This window comes from Anguilla rostrata, chromosome 13 (assembly GCF_018555375.3).
Source record: "Anguilla rostrata isolate EN2019 chromosome 13, ASM1855537v3, whole genome shotgun sequence".
Classification (NCBI taxonomy): Eukaryota; Metazoa; Chordata; class Actinopteri; order Anguilliformes; family Anguillidae; genus Anguilla; species Anguilla rostrata.
The window spans coordinates 20478549-20494492 of record NC_057945.1 but is presented as its reverse complement, the minus strand read 5'-3'; the positions used below and the strand labels follow the sequence as shown (position 1 = coordinate 20494492).

The window sequence follows — 15944 nt, the reverse complement described above, 5'->3', positions numbered from 1 at the left end:
CAGATGTGTAAACGGATATGATGTGCTCTAAATGGGATGATGATCTCCCATCTTTCATGTCATTTCCTGACCTGACTGGAGATTTTATTCATGACCCTATTCTGCAGAGCATTAATCTTCTGGAGCCTGTCACACTTGACTTCCTGGATGCTGAAATAGAAGATGCTAGCAAGCAGGAGGTAAGCTCCTCCATATTGCTTCAACATAATATGATATATTATGTATTGTCTCTTTAGATGAACTGGCATGTCCAGGCTGTTGGGTGGTGTGTTCAATTTAAGCACTGGTTCTTGGTACAGCACTGTGGCCCATAATTTGAAATATAATCCTGACTCTGCCAGTGCTGTGACCTAGAACCCTGAGGCATGTTGTAATGTCAATAATACACCACCTCATTGGGTGATTCTTCTCTGTCGACAAATGTATGTTTGCAGCTTAGCTAGGGTACTGTAGACTGAGTAGGGCCATGCAGTCTGTACTTTACAAAATTGGGTCAAAATGTGTAGTAGCAAATGGGTGAGCTTGCAATTGGCCTCTCCAAATCAAAGAAAATAAAAGAAATTAAATATTTAGGTAACTATAAAGCTAACATTCTCCCTCCCTTATTTCTGTGCCTAAGATCAGACGACAGATGATTGATGGAAGGTCAGGGCAAGAAAGCATCAAATCCCTGATCAAGTCCATCAATGAGGTGAGTCACCCTGGGGGCCCCCTGCAGGCTGCTGTGCATCACTGCAGGGAGAAGCCTCTAAAGTGTAATATTTAATCTGCACAATAATACAGCCGTAAAATTCATGGAATCCCCTTGTAAAAAATGAAAATGATTTCTGGATGGTCACAGTGGTGTTTCTGTCTTTATGCAGCGATACATTGACCAGGCTGTACGAACGTACTGTTGGGCACCCATCAACGGCACAGACTACAGGTGAGAAAGGTGCAGTTAGGGGTTAGTAGGCTTGTGTTAGAGGTGAGGGAGAGGGAAATGGGAATGTGTGCAAGTCTGTTTAAAAGTGTGTATATTTGTGCATTGCTGATTTCATCTGTGCTGATTCTGCTGTTTAAAGTAATTGTGGCATCTCATTGGTGCAGCAAAGAAAGAGCACCAAGTTTTGGTCCAGAGCTGACCACTCCGGTATAGTTTTGTATCCTCCTGAATATTCTGTGGACTAGTGTCCGGGTGCGTTGGGGGCATATTTGGCCTCGTCCCCATAGGATGGATGGTTGTCCAGGGTTGTTTTGTCCCCCTCATTGCTCTCTAGCACCTGGGTAAGTTGTGTCTGTAACAGGCAAAATAGCACTCTCCTCCAAATGTGGCCTAGTTACAAGCACAATAAACAAAAAGGTGAACTAAAAGAGCTGGCTGGCTTCGCTAGAATTGACAGAGGCTAATGGTAGCCCTTGCCCTCTGTACACTCATTTAACATGCACTGCACATTAAAATCAACCTGCCCATTGGAAAAAGATTAATAATTGTCTTAATTTATATGGAATGTGTTACAATGTATTTAAGAACAAAGAGTAAATTCTTCATTCTAGTTTTTAATCTGGTGCTTCTTTCTTTATCTCCTGCTGATGTCACCTCCTCTTGCAGTCTGGGTTTGGTACTCCCTCCTTACAGTGAATATTACATCCAGGCAAACCTCAGTGATTTAATGCTACAACTGCAGTGTAAGTACATGCTGTGAAGTGCTGTATACTCCCTTGTCCAATGTGTGAAAAGTGTTGGCCATAATCACTCCTCTCTCCAGTAAATGCAAAGTGTTGGTCATAATCACTCACCTTTCTGAACTGTGTGAAAAGTGTAGGTTATAATCAGTCACCTATCTCCCGTGTGTTTAAAGTGCAGGTCATGATCACCCACCTCTCTCCAGCATGAGAAAAGTGTAGGTCATACTCAACTCCTTCTCTCCAATGTGTAAAGTGTAGGTCATACTCAAAGCCCAGCCCTTAACCCATTATCTACAGCCCTTAAAATATCCCCGATACAGTAACACTCCCCTCTCTGTTGCAGATTTGGATTCCCTGCTGCCAACCAACTTTGAGACCGCAGGTCACGTGTTTCTGGCCCCCAGGTGGGAAAGAGCTTGTTTATCGCTACACTGCTTTAGTTCTCTTTATGTCATATTTCCACATGCAGGGTCCTCATGGCCCACATCAACACTCTCAAGCTGTTCCCAGTATCGCTCCCATTATTACTCATGGATTTCTCCATTGGTTTGGCTAAGGCGTTCATCACCAGGCATGTTGCTTAATGCTACTTCAAGACCTACTGGGCTGTCCCAGTGCTGTGGCTTCGCTCAGTTGAAGTGGATATAAACTGGCGTGCACGTTCTTTTAAGATCCATGGAGTTAACCATGTGAGACACTCTGTATGACTGACACAGGCTGGAGGATATCACTGCATCTCATATGAGTTAATCAGGTAGACACTCCAAAGGGGACCTACCTGGAGATTGGAATTCCCAGTGGCGGTGCTAATTTTCAATTCTGGTCAGCATGTCCTGAATCAGTGTTTGTGGACTCTGTGCTGGAGTTGTGGAGGAAAGATGTGATCTGTTTCCTCATAGGGAATACTGCACCCAGCTGCAACTTTCTGATAACAACACTCGGTTCCTGGAGAACTTCCTTTCACTCATGGTGGATATCACACTAGACTCCAAGCATTGTGAGTAGCTTTACCCGATAGAATAACTTCCTATCACAGGCCACTAACGCAACCCACTAACACAGCCTGAAGCCCACAATGCCATTGTCTTCTTGTCTATTTTTCAGTTTTTGTGAAATTTGTCTGTGTATATACAGTATCTGTTTGTGTGTGTGTTTTCTCCAGGTAATCAAGGGCTCCTTCACAGTCTTATCCTTGAATCAGATATCATTTGGCAACTGGCAACAAGGGTGTGGACGAACAAGGATCTCAATACGTACGTGCAACACATACAAACACAGACACACACACACACACCATACACACAGACATACACATGGAATCTGGAAACACACTTCCCAAAAAATTCCCCATAGGAACCTGCATTTCCAAAAGTGAATAGAGTTCTCTTATCCCAAATTATTCTGTGCTGGCTGAAGTTTTTTTGCCAATCAAACTGCAGGTAGAGCTAATCACTGAAATAAATGTGAGGCATTGGTTATGCAAATACACACACATACTCATAAACATGCATACTCATATGTACTCTTGCATGCCTGCATACACGCATAGACAAATACACTAGCATAAAAGCAGACACACCTCTCACACTTATAATACCTGTGCTGCAGGTATGGGTTCCTGGCGCTGTTCGCAGCCACAGATGGGGGTGTCACACGGGTCTACCCCAACAGGTGTGTCTATCTGTGCTTGATTATCGCTTGATATAGATGCTCTCTAATCTCTGCTTTCAATAAAGTAGATGGAATTGTTACAGACATGATGGTGTTAATGTTTCTGTACCCTTTGTGCATGTACTGTTTCTAACTGTGTGTGTGTGTGACTCATTGTGTTTGTTAGTGCTGCTGAAACATGGAAGGAGGACCCAGAGCCCTTCAATGCCAATTACTATCGGCGCAGTATGGACAACAAGGGCTACATTTTCAGAGCGCCCCCTAGATACTGTGAGTAGAACCTTGGGGTTGTATTTCAGCAACCCTGCTAGACTAGCTTGGGAAGGGCAGAGCGTGAATAAAGTACGCACACACCTCTGACCGACCTCTGACCTCTTGCCGCCTACAGCTGTGGATGATGGGCTGCACTCGGAGAATGGCACCATTGGCATCTTGGTCAGCACCGCAGTGGAAATCAATATAGGCGGCAAGACCATCAAACCTGCAGGTATGGTTAAAAACAAAAAGGTTAAAATAAGTGTGAGATCCCAGATATGTAAGTTCTAAGTTCTGTTATGATGGGTTGTAAATAACAACAGAGGAGACACACCAGTTTAAAGAATAACAAAAAAAGGATTTATTAAAGCTAGAAATGTATTACAAATTGTATGACAGAATGTGAATGTATGGATGCACAGAAAAAAACACAGAAACACATAACATCAGGTTAATGAAAAACGAAAGGTACTTCCTTCTCTCCTTCCTTCTATGTGGAAGGAAGGAGAGAGAAAAAAGGGCGCTACACATAGCCGGAGTTGTTCGCACGCTGCACACTAGCACAGATGCTTATCATTGCACTGATGACCCCAAAGTCTGTCAGCTGGTCTCTAAAATAAAGCAAAAAAGATGAAAAAAGACCAGAGATGGAGCACAAAGGCCATCTCAGTGCCTAAAATAGTTTTTGGATTGTTTTTGGATTGCAGGTTGTTGTCTGCATTAAAACCAGAATCCAATCACAAACAACCTACATAGTCAGTATCCAATTAGGCTTCTATATGAAACAGTTCTGCTGTGTAATATGTAAAAAATATCATTACTCAAGATCTCAAAGCTGTAGAAATGGCCAATAAAAACCCTGCAAATCTAAGGTCTCAATCTGACTTTCATGATCAAGAAATTTTGCTTATGTCATATTATGTAAATAACTGGGCCATTTAAAAACCCACTAAATGGGATTGTAATTTCATGCAAATAAAATGCCTGCTCCCACAAGTCTGTGGCGTGGCGTCAGTGGTCCCCCAAGAGCCCTCACATCTAATATCCATTCATATCTGATGATATGCTATATTGCATGGATGGTCACTTACTAAGGGCTCATGGGACATCTCTGGAATCTAAACTACATACCTTTTCCTCTGCTTCCTGTCTAAATCCCATGTCTTGCCTTCGCCTGTGCTTCCTGTCCCTGGGCACGCTTTTTCTGTGTTTCCATGATGACTGTCAGTGGTGGGGGTGAAACTGGACTTGGAGGCCTGGGTGGAAAAATTCAAGATCCTGGCCAGTAACCAGTCCGACAGTCGACAGGGTTCACACAAGGTAACCAACACAAGCTGGAAAACTATATTTAGCCTACCTGCACTTACAGACACACACACACTATACACATAAAATACGGCTAAACACTTAGTTAACTGAGTAAACATAGTTAACTGAGTAATTTAAACAAAGCTGCATGAACCGTGATGTAGAGTGGTACTACTTTATTAAAAGAGCTGTGTATACAGTAATTCAGAGTGACACTGGGTTGTTTAAACAGCGCAATATATACAGTAATTTAGAGTGACTCTGGTTTGTGACATTGTTTCCAACAGTGTGGGCCATCCAGTAGCTGTGAGATGGACTGTGAAGTTAACAGTGATGTAAGACTCACTGTCACCTCTTTGTTTCATCAGACCTCATAGTGCTCCTGGCTGTGCGATATCTCTGGTTGTCCATTTAGTGCTTCCATCCTTCATGATCATCTGTAAATACTAACAGAGACAAAACATCCTGTTTGCATTGGCACAAATGTAAGTGTTCACAGTCAATGGGAGCGTGGGGGGAGGGGGAGGGGATGGGCAGTGTGTTTGATAAGTCTGGGGGTGCTTTTGGTGAATTGGCGGTGCATATGGTACACACGGGTGTGTTTGCAATGGATGGTACGTATTTAATAAATGGTTTGGCATACGTTGTAGGGGTGTATTTGTGGGTATTTGCTGTATGGTGGTGGTTATAATAAATGGGAGTGGGTGTGTGTGGTAAGTGGTTGCATTTGAGCCAATTTAATCAGTGTCTTCCTTTATCTGCAGGACCTGCTATGTTATCTGATTGATGATGGAGGGTTCTTGGTGATGTCCAACCAGAAGGAGCATTGGAAACAGGTGACAATCAGTGGGCACTTTTCTACAGTGTACTGTGCTTATAGCCTGACACAAGAGCAATGTGTATACAAACCTGTTGAAAGACATGATCTATCTAGCACCAGAATGTTAGAACTGAAGAGGTAATGATTTTTTGGTGTTACTCATTCTTGAATAAGGGCATGGGACCTTCTGGCTCGGTGTTGATACATCTCTGCTCCCTGTAACTGTGTCTCTCACTCTGTCTAAGTGAAGCGGTACTTGGACACTACTTTACTACCAAGATGTTTTGATGAAGGTTTAATGGAAAAACCCTTTGGTTTTTATGGTCCAATAAAACCTTATTTCCCTGTTTTAAACTAGCATGAATCTTATTTAATCTCATCCCCACTCTATCTTTACCTATCTTTCTGTCAGTCTGTCAGTCTGTCAGTCTGTCTGTCTGTCTGTCTGTCTGTCAGTGTCACTTTCTCACATTTCCTTCTGTCCATCTCTACTGCTTCCATCTGTATCTGTCTCATTCTCATCTGTCTCTCTGCCTGTCTCACCATTGGTGTGCATCTCTCAGATTCACTGTCTGTCTCATTGTGCCAGGTTGGCCTGTTTCTCGGGGAGGTGGACCCTTCTTTGATGCATGCGCTCTTCAATAACTCCATCTACGCCCGCCAGCAGTCCTTCCAGTACCAGTCGGTCTGCGACCCTGCCCCCAGCAGCCACACGGGCAGGGCACCCAGGGGTGTGTTTGTGGTAAGTCGCAGTGCACTTGTTGTGCCAGAGCAGTGGCATCGGTGTCACCAGTCAGGGGGATTATAATTTTTTATTACTGAATTTTTGAATGACATGAATGAAAATTGATGCTCTCACATCCCTCTCATTTCCAGCTGAATTATTTGTATGAAGTCATGAGTCACTATACGCACGTTCAGTATTCATAACCACATTTAACCTCTCCCTGTGTTTCTCACGTGCAGCCCACCCTCACAGACCTGCTCAGTCTAGCCTGGTGGACATCTGCAGCAGCCTGGTAGGGGAGACCTCAATTCCTTTGTTTTTGCTATACACTGAAGACAATTGAGTTTGAGGTCAAAAGATGTACATGAGATGACAGATCCGAATTTCAGCTTTTATTTCCTGGTATTTTTATCTAGATTTGTTAAACAACTTAGAACATATCACCTTTTGTATCAGACAACCCAATTTTTAGGTGAGCAAAAGTATTGGAACATGTGACTGACAGGTGTTTCTTGTTGCACATGTGTCCTGTTAGATTGATTGGTTAAACAATAAATAGTTCTGAATGTCTACTCTTGGTTTTAGCCTTGGGTTTTGCCTGTGAAGACTGCATTTGTGTTATAAAAGATAAACTAACATGAAGACCAGAGAGCTGTCTTTGGGAGAAAAGCAAGCTTAGAAAAGAGGGGAAATCGATCAGAACCATTGCACAAGCATTGGGGATAGCTTGTACGACAACTTGGAATCTCCTGAAAAAGAAAGAAACCGCTGGCGTACTGAGCAACAGATATTGAACAGGTCGACCAAGGAAAACAACAGCAGTTGATGACAGAAACATTGTGAAAGCTGTGAAGAAAAACCTCAAAACATCAGTCAGTGACATCACAAACAATCTCCACAGGACAGGGGTGAAGGTATCTCAATCAACTGTTCGAAGAAGACTTAGAGAGCAGCAATATAGAGGCTATACCACAAGATGCAAGTAGTAGTAAGAATCGAAAGACAAGATTACAATTTGCAAAGAAGTACAGAGATGAGCCACAAAAGTTCTGGAACAAAGTTTTATGGACTGATGAGACCAAGATTAACCTCTACCAAAGTGATGGAAAGGCCAAAGTGTGGAGAAAGAAGGGATCTGCTCATGTACCAAAACATATGAGCTCATCTGTGAAGCACGGTGGAGGAAGTGTCATGGCTTGGGCTTGCATGGCTGCTTCTGGAGTGGACTCACTAATCTTTATTGATGATGTAACTCATGATGGTAGCAGCAGGATGAATTCAGAAGTCTACAAAAACATTCTGTCTGCCAACTTACGGAGAAATGCGTCCAAACTAATTGGGAGGAACTTCATCACGCAGCAAGACAATGACCCAAAACACACTGCCAACACAACAAAGGACTTCATTAGGGAGAAAAAGTGGAAGGTTTTAGACTGGCCAAGTCAATCACCAGACCTTAACCCAATTGAGCATGCATTTCACCTCCTGAAGAGGAGATTGAAGGGAAAACCCCCCTGAAACAAACAACAACTGAAAGAGGCTGCAGTAAAAGCCTGGAAAAGCATCACAAAAGAAGAATGCAACAGTTTGGTGATGTCAATGGGTCGCAGGCTTGATGCAGTTATTGCAAGCAAGAGATATGCTACCAAATATTAAGTGTTATTTGCTTTCATTTACTTAAATACTCTCTGCTCCAATACTTTTGCTCACCTAAAAATTGGGTGGTCTGATACCAAAGGTGCTATGTTCTAAGTAGTTTAACACATCTAGGTGTAAATACCAGGAAATAAAAGCTGAAATTCTGAACTCTTGTCTCATGTTCATCTTTTTATCTCAACCCCAAATGTATTCAGTGTATTGCAAAAACCAAGGAATTGGCCTTGCTGTTCCAATACTTTTGGAGGGGACTGTATGTTTAGATACATCATATGCAACCTCCACCCAATTCTGACACCATATCTCCCTCCTTTTCATAGGTCGCTGATTCAACAGTTACTGTATGGACTGGCCTACCATGCCTGGTTCACTACAGGTAGGTTTTAACGGACTGGCCTACTGCATCTGGTTTACTTCAGGTGATAAAAAGAGACTGGCCTATCACATCTGGTTCACTACAGGTGGTATAATCAGGCTGGCCAAGCACACCTCATTCACTACAGGTGGTATAAGCACACTTGGGTAATTACAGGTGAGTTGAAAATGCGAAGTATAAGCATTATGATCCACGATGTCTTAATTTCATGAAAGATAAATTAGCTGTAGGCTGGCTCTGGCAGTAACAGTGGAGCCTAATTTCAGCATATTGTTAAAAATGTCAAAATTTAATGTTTAGTCATCTCCTGAATTTGTGTCTCTCCCACCTGCATGATGTTCTCCCAGGTGATGTGGAGGGTGAAGGGGTGGACTCCAGAGCTTCTAGCTGTGTAACCGTGCAGTCACAGTTCTACTTCACCAACACCACCAATTTCTACAATGTGCTGCAGGACTGTGGAAACTGCTCCAGGTACTTCCATTGCAGTCAGGTACATTCTGTGGGGAGGTTGTGTTCAGTGTGGAGAGTGAGGTCCGTGTGGAATGTGCAGCCAGTGTGGAGAGTGAGGTCCCTGTGGAATGTGCAGCCAGTGTGGGGAGTGAGGTCCCTGTGGAATGTGCAGCCAGCGTGGAGAGTGAGGTCTCTGTGGAATGTGCAGGCAGTGTGGAGAGTGAAGTCCCTGTGGAATGTGCAGCCAGTGTGGAGAGTGAGATCCGTGTGGAATAGTCAATCCTGTATCTCTCCACCCCAGGCTATTCCACGCCAAGCGCATTGAGAACACAAACCTACTGTTCGTGGTGGCAGAGAAGGTGCCCTGCAACTCCTGTGAGATGGAGAAACTGACACCAGTGAAGACAGAGTGTATCCTTCAGTAACTCATGTATGAAGAGGACATATGAGTTTCCTTTGAAAATGCCCTCCATCACTGAATGAAACTCAAGCCACAAGCTGCCCTGAGCCCTCCACCACTGACTTCCCCCTAAGCCTCATTCCCCCAGAGCCAGTGCGCTGTCCTTTCAGGCAAACCATCAGCCTCACTCGCTGCTTAGTTAGGCCTTTGGAATCTGGATTGGTTAGAGCTTATTGGTGCATATATAGAGATAGAAGTGGTTACAGTCATATTCCCAGTTGCTGTGTCTTTGTCTCTTGAACCTGATTGTGGTAAATGGTCAGATCAGTGAGTGCGCACTCTCTACAGAGAAAATTTTTAGAAAATCTGTAGAATGTGTGGTTAGAGTAAGCGCCAAAATCCCTATGGCACTCCCGCTAAGGCAACGTCCTCCCTATGCTACCAGCTGTGAAAGAGAAGTCTGTATGTGAAGCCTTAACCTGGCCTTCCAGTCCAGGAAGAAAACCCCTGCGAGCTGCTGAACTCTGCACGATATCGCAAAGGCCCATCTACCTGCTTCGACTACAACATCAGGGTAAGAAACAGCAGTGCACACAGACTGCAGCGAGTATAGAAATGTAGGGCCAGTGTTTCTAGGAAGGTTCTGTTATTTGCAATTATTAGGAAGAGGATGTGTTTCATTTATTACAGAGGCAGAACTCTAGTGTCATCACAAGAGATATAGCTTTTAAACAGTGAGTTATGAAACCACAGAATACAGTAAAACACCCATGCTTATTTTCTCTACACTGACTCGGGGATAATATAATCCGCTTTAAAAGGTGGAAAATTTAAGTCCGTAAGCATGTAAATTGTTTTTGGTTTTGTATTGAAATGCCTGAAGCATATCAGTCACAGATGAACTCACCACCTGATATGATCCCATTGAAAGGAAGAATACTCCTTTGTATATTCAAGCATTAGTAAGATAATTAACCAGCAATTGCTGTTATACCTACTGTAGCTAGCTACCAGTTGCCAGTGTTGCCAGGTATGTTTTCAGAAGTACAAATGGACTCCTTTAAAGTGTACTGCATAAGTTATGTTGTCTTGCCCTACTTACGTGAGCTCATGATGCATCAGAAGTTCCTGACTGTTGGTTTATTAGTGTCAGCCTGGTCAGTACTGTAAGGTCATGAATAAGTGAATTTACCTCATGACTGGCTGTGTGACACTTACAACTTTTGGCCACTGGGTGGCCCCAAGCCATCTCTATCTGTGCTACTGCTGCAAAGTACTACACTCTCTTGTTTCTCACTGTTCTTCTCCTCCCTCTCTCTCCTCTGTAGGAGAACACGTCTGAGTGTGGGCGGGGCCACTCTTTCCGCCCAATGTTTGGGCTCCTGTTCTGTCTCCAACTGCTCCTCCTGCACATGACAGATGATTGTCCGCTGGCTCTGTCCCTATCTGGCACACACTAATACTAGCAGTCCTTCTTTCTCCCTCCCTTCCCTCCTCTCTCTTTTTCTCTCTTGGCCTTTCCGCAATACAGTCTTCCCGTTCTTTTTCAAATTTCTCTGCCTCTCTGCTTTTATGAGGGACCCGCAGTATCTTTCTCTCCCTCCTTCCCTCCCCCCCTCCTTCATTTTCTCTCTCCCTGTCTGGGCCTCACCCTGGGCCTCCGTGCTGAAGGATCCAGGGACAGCTGGCCTCAGAGGCCTGGCATTCGCTTTTTCCGTACTAATCCGGAACACCTGCTGACACATGAGACAGGGCCTCAGACAGACAGAGCAGACACAATCTACTGTCCTTTGTTAGGCTGTCATTTTCAAAAGGGAAATTGTAAAATTGTACAGACTACAAACATTCATTTACTTGCTAAGGAATACTTCCTGCCAACTTGAGAGACATTTAATTTAATTTCATTGCTAGACTTAATTTGGGGAAGAGAGAAGTTAAATGTGTTCAGATGAGTTCAGTCTCAAATTAAAATATCTAACAAAATACGGTAGCATCGCACCCAGGGGTGCGTTCAAAAGGTGCAATACTTGGTAACTGCCATTTCCGCGTTCAGGGGACCGTTTGCTTAAAATTGTTCACTTTGTACAACTGTCAACAGAGATAGTTCAACTGGCAGTCATCGTTGTGTTACTGTGGCATGACTGTGTTTTAACCTGTTTTAACTGGCCGGATGTTTCTGGATGTTAGAATTGACATGCAGCCATTTGCAGTTACGATGCATTGTTATAAATTCAAGAATATATATATTTTTAACAAACATGTTCCGATATACATAATTTGAATTTGAATAACCAGCTGGCATAGCTACAGTGGCTGGCAACAAAACATTTTTGTTAATATATTACATTAATTTCAGACACATTAATCAAGCTTGCCACAGTTGTGTCTGTATACGAGTGCCAGGTAGTTTTAATCTGTAGTCTCTGCTAGGTAAAATGCAGTTGCACATAACAGCACAATCATAGCTGTAGCACACAACAGACAAGCACACAGACAGCTGAGACATAAATGACATTGCATATAATAGCAGAAATATATAATGGGTTATATGTCATTTAATGTAATCTGGGTCATATACTTCTGAGCCTTTTGCATTCCAGTGCAAATGCACACAACGCTCAGCAGAGATCCATCTCCACAGTGCAGCTGTTTTGTCTCTTTAACACACGCCAAACACCATCCTGGTGTTCTGGATTCTTTTATGTGAGTTATCTGTAGTTCTGACCTATGGCTCCTGAAGAGCTGTTCAGAGAGGTTCTGAGGTACTACTGTCTATGAATTAATATCCCAGTGCTTTCCAACCTATAATTGGCCTTATGAAAAATAATGTTAATTGCAAATATGCCTGTTGTATGGAAATTGTTGTTGGAGAACCCACTTTTGCCTTTGCTGAAGATCACATGTTCCAACCATGTAATTATCTTTTGTTTTTATGAAAATATGAATGGGGGCTGCTGGTTAATTTCAAATTGGTCAGCGTTGTTTTTGTTTGCTCAGGAGGGAATGCAGCTTGTGCAAACTTTGGCACGTTACAAAAATATGGCTTACGGTTAAATGAATGGTTACATGGAAAATGTTTTTATTGTACTTCATATTTTAAATGGAATGGTTGTAAAATATTGTTTTAAGTGTGTTTGTGTGTGCGTGCATGCGAGTGTGTGCGTGTATGTGTGTGTGTCATACAACATACACACAGATGTATACTGTAGAACCACAGAGATTAGAACCCTCCGGGAATGGGGGTTGTTCAGAACTTTGAAATGTTATTACTTGTTTATTGGAATGGTTGCTTGCACACCTCTTAGCTTAATTTTTAAACATACTCTACTTTTATTACTATAAATTTTATCTGTATTTTGCAAAACAGGTTTAACATGTTTTGTTGTATATGAAAAACACATGGTATTAGTTTCACAATGCCACTCCCTCAGAAGTTTTCTTCCAATTCATTAATTTTATATTAATTGAACATGCACTTAAGGAGGGAGTGGTGTATTTCCATTTTTTTAATGAGAGGAAGGTGACTGCATTTAATGACTTCTGTTCAATGCTCACTTTTGCATCAGTGATAGATAGATACACAAAACTCAAAAGTTAGAGAGGGACAGACTAACAGACTATCATTAATATTAAGAAATTAAAGTTGTGCACTCAAGTTCCTCCTTGCTGTGTTTTACTGACCAACATTTTGGCAAAGGTGTTGAATGTCTTGTGACACGAAAACAATTCAACATTTAAAGAAATATACCTGTATACAACAGATCTCTCGTATGTACAAAACAAGATAATATAATCTCTTAATAAACATTGTACATGTAAAATAAAAATAATTATGCATTGTGTACAATTAACTATAAATAGGCCTAGATATTGAAGCGTATCAACAAAGAACATATTTTACAAGTATGATTATGTATCAGTGAAGAATATATATATATCTGTGTGTGTTGTCGTGTCACATGGTTTTGTCTCACCTGTCTCCAATTAGTCCTATATAAGGGCTGTGCTTGCTCACTGGTAATCATCCTGACAAAGGCATCTTTTGCTGAAACATTGGTCAATGAAACACAGCAAGGAGGAAATTGAGTGTGAAACTTTCTGATTTCATAACATCAGTGATAAAAGCAAAGAGTATCTGCGTACAATAAGGAGCTTGAAAAGGTGTCATTTCTTATGCTACACCTGGGTTCATACCCTGTTCGGTTGGCTGGTTGGTCTGACTCTGAGGTTCTACTGTATTTGGAACAACTCAACTGTCTACCTAATTTAGCTCCCTCAAATAGGCCTACTGTAGTTCACTAGTGTTGTTGAGGGATGCTGGCTTTGTGAGTACTGGCTGCATAGACTGGGCTTCTCACCTCTGCATTGTGGATTTGCATCTGCGAGTTTGGCTCTTATCACTGAGCGCTCCAGTAAAACCGCCGGTCTATGTATGGACTTCAGCTGGTCCCCTCAGCTCTGACCCCAGAAGGCCACGAGGTATCAGATTTTATCACCGCATAAAGTCTGTTATATAATTAAGCTTCAGCTCAACCCTTCTCTCTGCTCCTAAAAATGTTGTAAACATAGATGCACACGTTGATGGGCTGTTGGACTGTGGCCCTCCAGGAAGGCAGAGGAAGGGCTTGGGTGGGGTTGCAGAATTTTAATAATGCCAAAATGATGTAAAGTCATGAATAGCCCCAGTGAAAGGCTTAGCCAAGCAAAGAGTTAACTGCTGCTCATTCCTTCTTCTCAGTTTCCGACTGGACCCTTTGAAAAGAGCCAAGTGCTTGCGTGTGCCTGAAAAAGGAATGATGAACTGACACCATGTACACAACATGCCCCCAAGCCTATGTGGTGAGAGTCTGACCTCTGTGGCTAACTTCCATCCCACACATCACAGAACACCCCCTGCCCTCCCACCACTTGCCCTCCCAACTTATATGTTTGAGCAGAAAACCAGCTGTTTGTGAAAGAACTGCATTGCTGGGAGTGGCAGCCGTGTTAGAAGACATTTTTTTTTTTCGTCGACAGCACAAATGTCATCTGTGGACCTGTTGCTAGGAAGGCAACACTCATTGCCAAGCCATTTTGACATTGTGGGACATTTATACTGAAGTTTGTAATGTAATTGTAGTAATTGATGGACCCAGAAAGATGGACATTTTTGGCCATGGCTTCAATGAGATAAAGGGTTAATTCCAAAGGAACCTGTTTGGTTGGACATACATTAATCCTTCAGCAGCTAGTTTGAGCTTGTCATTGTTCCAAAGAATTTCATGGTCCATTTTCTCACTGTTTAAATCTGAGGTTCCACGGGCCAATTGTGGCTCAGTCCATAAAGTTCAGCTAAGCTGCATTTTTTGTTAGCAATTAATTATAATAGTACTGTATGAATTTATAAATCCACAAGCTGCATTTTAATGCTGCAGCATCATGTAGCATCAGCCCTGCAAATATCTGTGCACTGGTAGTGCAAAGATATTTGCAGATATGAGATTGAGATATGAGCATGCAAAGACTCAAGTGATGGAGGCGTAAAGATGATTTCATTATTGTAATGAGGTGGTAATGTGTACATTGGACTCACACAGCAAATTTCATTTTCAGACCCCACCATAGCTTGCTTTATTCTTTAATATAACTTTATTCATTTAATATAAATATTTTTTTGAGTGAAATGTGTCATTATATGTAGGCAGATTATAGTTGAAATTCTAAATAAATTTATGGTTATGGCCCATACAGCTTTTACTGGGCTGCAATCCAAGGCCCAGGATGACATTTAGGTTCTCTTACAGAAAGAAAAAGATCAACTTTTGCTTTTGGTATGCATGGACTTATGGGTATTCCAGTAGAGCCATGTAGACACTCCATCCCACTGAAACCATCTGGTTGTAGTGCACTGTGGGATTTCCTGTGTAGTGTGTATGTTAACCAATTAAATAAATAAAGAAAGAAGAAAAAAAATCAAACTGGTGGGGTCCTGTGGTAGAGATATCCCCTCAGGATATCTGTGAGGCAGTCAGTCTAGTCTCTGCTGCAAACAGCAAATGTCTCTATGGAAGTTTCTTAAATTACCCATCATGCTTCTGCACTCTGTGCTGCTTGTGCCAAGTTGTGTTCTTAGAGGCAAGTGTGTGAAGGCAGTGTTCCATCATTGAATACATCAGACAAGAATATACAAGAAATCAGCAATCACTAGCTCCTACTGCAGGGATTGGCCCTTAATGGTAGATTCTGTGTGCAACATTTTGTCTGAAAGTGAAAAAGAACATTTTAGCCAGCTGTGCAATGGCTTAAGCTTCTGTGGAAATTCCATGTTTGTATAAAACGTGTGTGAAAGAATAAGATAACGAAAAGCAAGATTGAAATGATAAACTTTTGGGTCCTAAACATTTCTAAAAAATGCTACCAGTAAACATTTGAATGAGTTGTTTTTCAGCGGTAGATTGTTTATATTGTTCCAGCTCCTTTCTTTGCAGATGGCACAAAAAGGAAAGTCACTTTGTAAATTTTGTGTTTGTCACTTTTCAAACAGTTTATTATTGAGAATGTATTATTAAACAGTATTCATATTTTGTGGGGCGTATTGTGCATTATTGTATAAAACACCTGATTACATTGATGT

At 42.1% G+C, this 15944-nt stretch overlaps 1 protein-coding gene across 4 annotated transcripts in view; it reads left to right on the top strand.

The window, feature by feature from the left end:
* Positions 1-15895, top strand: part of LOC135237128 (voltage-dependent calcium channel subunit alpha-2/delta-2-like) — a 36540-nt gene extending 20645 nt beyond the window's left edge. For 2 of the 4 annotated variants that reach the window (XM_064303902.1, XM_064303904.1), the window contains exons 19-38: positions 108-179; positions 620-691; positions 864-925; positions 1592-1668; positions 2012-2072; positions 2568-2665; positions 2831-2921; positions 3277-3339; positions 3506-3609; positions 3728-3826; positions 4823-4914; positions 5190-5237; positions 5667-5738; positions 6312-6464; positions 6689-6741; positions 8426-8481; positions 8829-8952; positions 9233-9342; positions 9823-9905; positions 10660-15895. In XM_064303902.1, coding sequence (XP_064159972.1) covers positions 108-179; positions 620-691; positions 864-925; positions 1592-1668; positions 2012-2072; positions 2568-2665; positions 2831-2921; positions 3277-3339; positions 3506-3609; positions 3728-3826; positions 4823-4914; positions 5190-5237; positions 5667-5738; positions 6312-6464; positions 6689-6741; positions 8426-8481; positions 8829-8952; positions 9233-9342; positions 9823-9905; positions 10660-10791 — 1722 coding nt within the window. In that variant the 3' untranslated portion in view covers positions 10792-15895. The remainder of the gene's footprint in view (positions 1-107; positions 180-619; positions 692-863; positions 926-1591; positions 1669-2011; positions 2073-2567; positions 2666-2830; positions 2922-3276; positions 3340-3505; positions 3610-3727; positions 3827-4822; positions 4915-5189; positions 5238-5666; positions 5739-6311; positions 6465-6688; positions 6742-8425; positions 8482-8828; positions 8953-9232; positions 9343-9822; positions 9906-10659) is intronic. The other 2 variants (XR_010324756.1, XM_064303903.1) reach the window with 2 other exon arrangements.
* Positions 15896-15944: the final 49 nt, after the last annotated feature.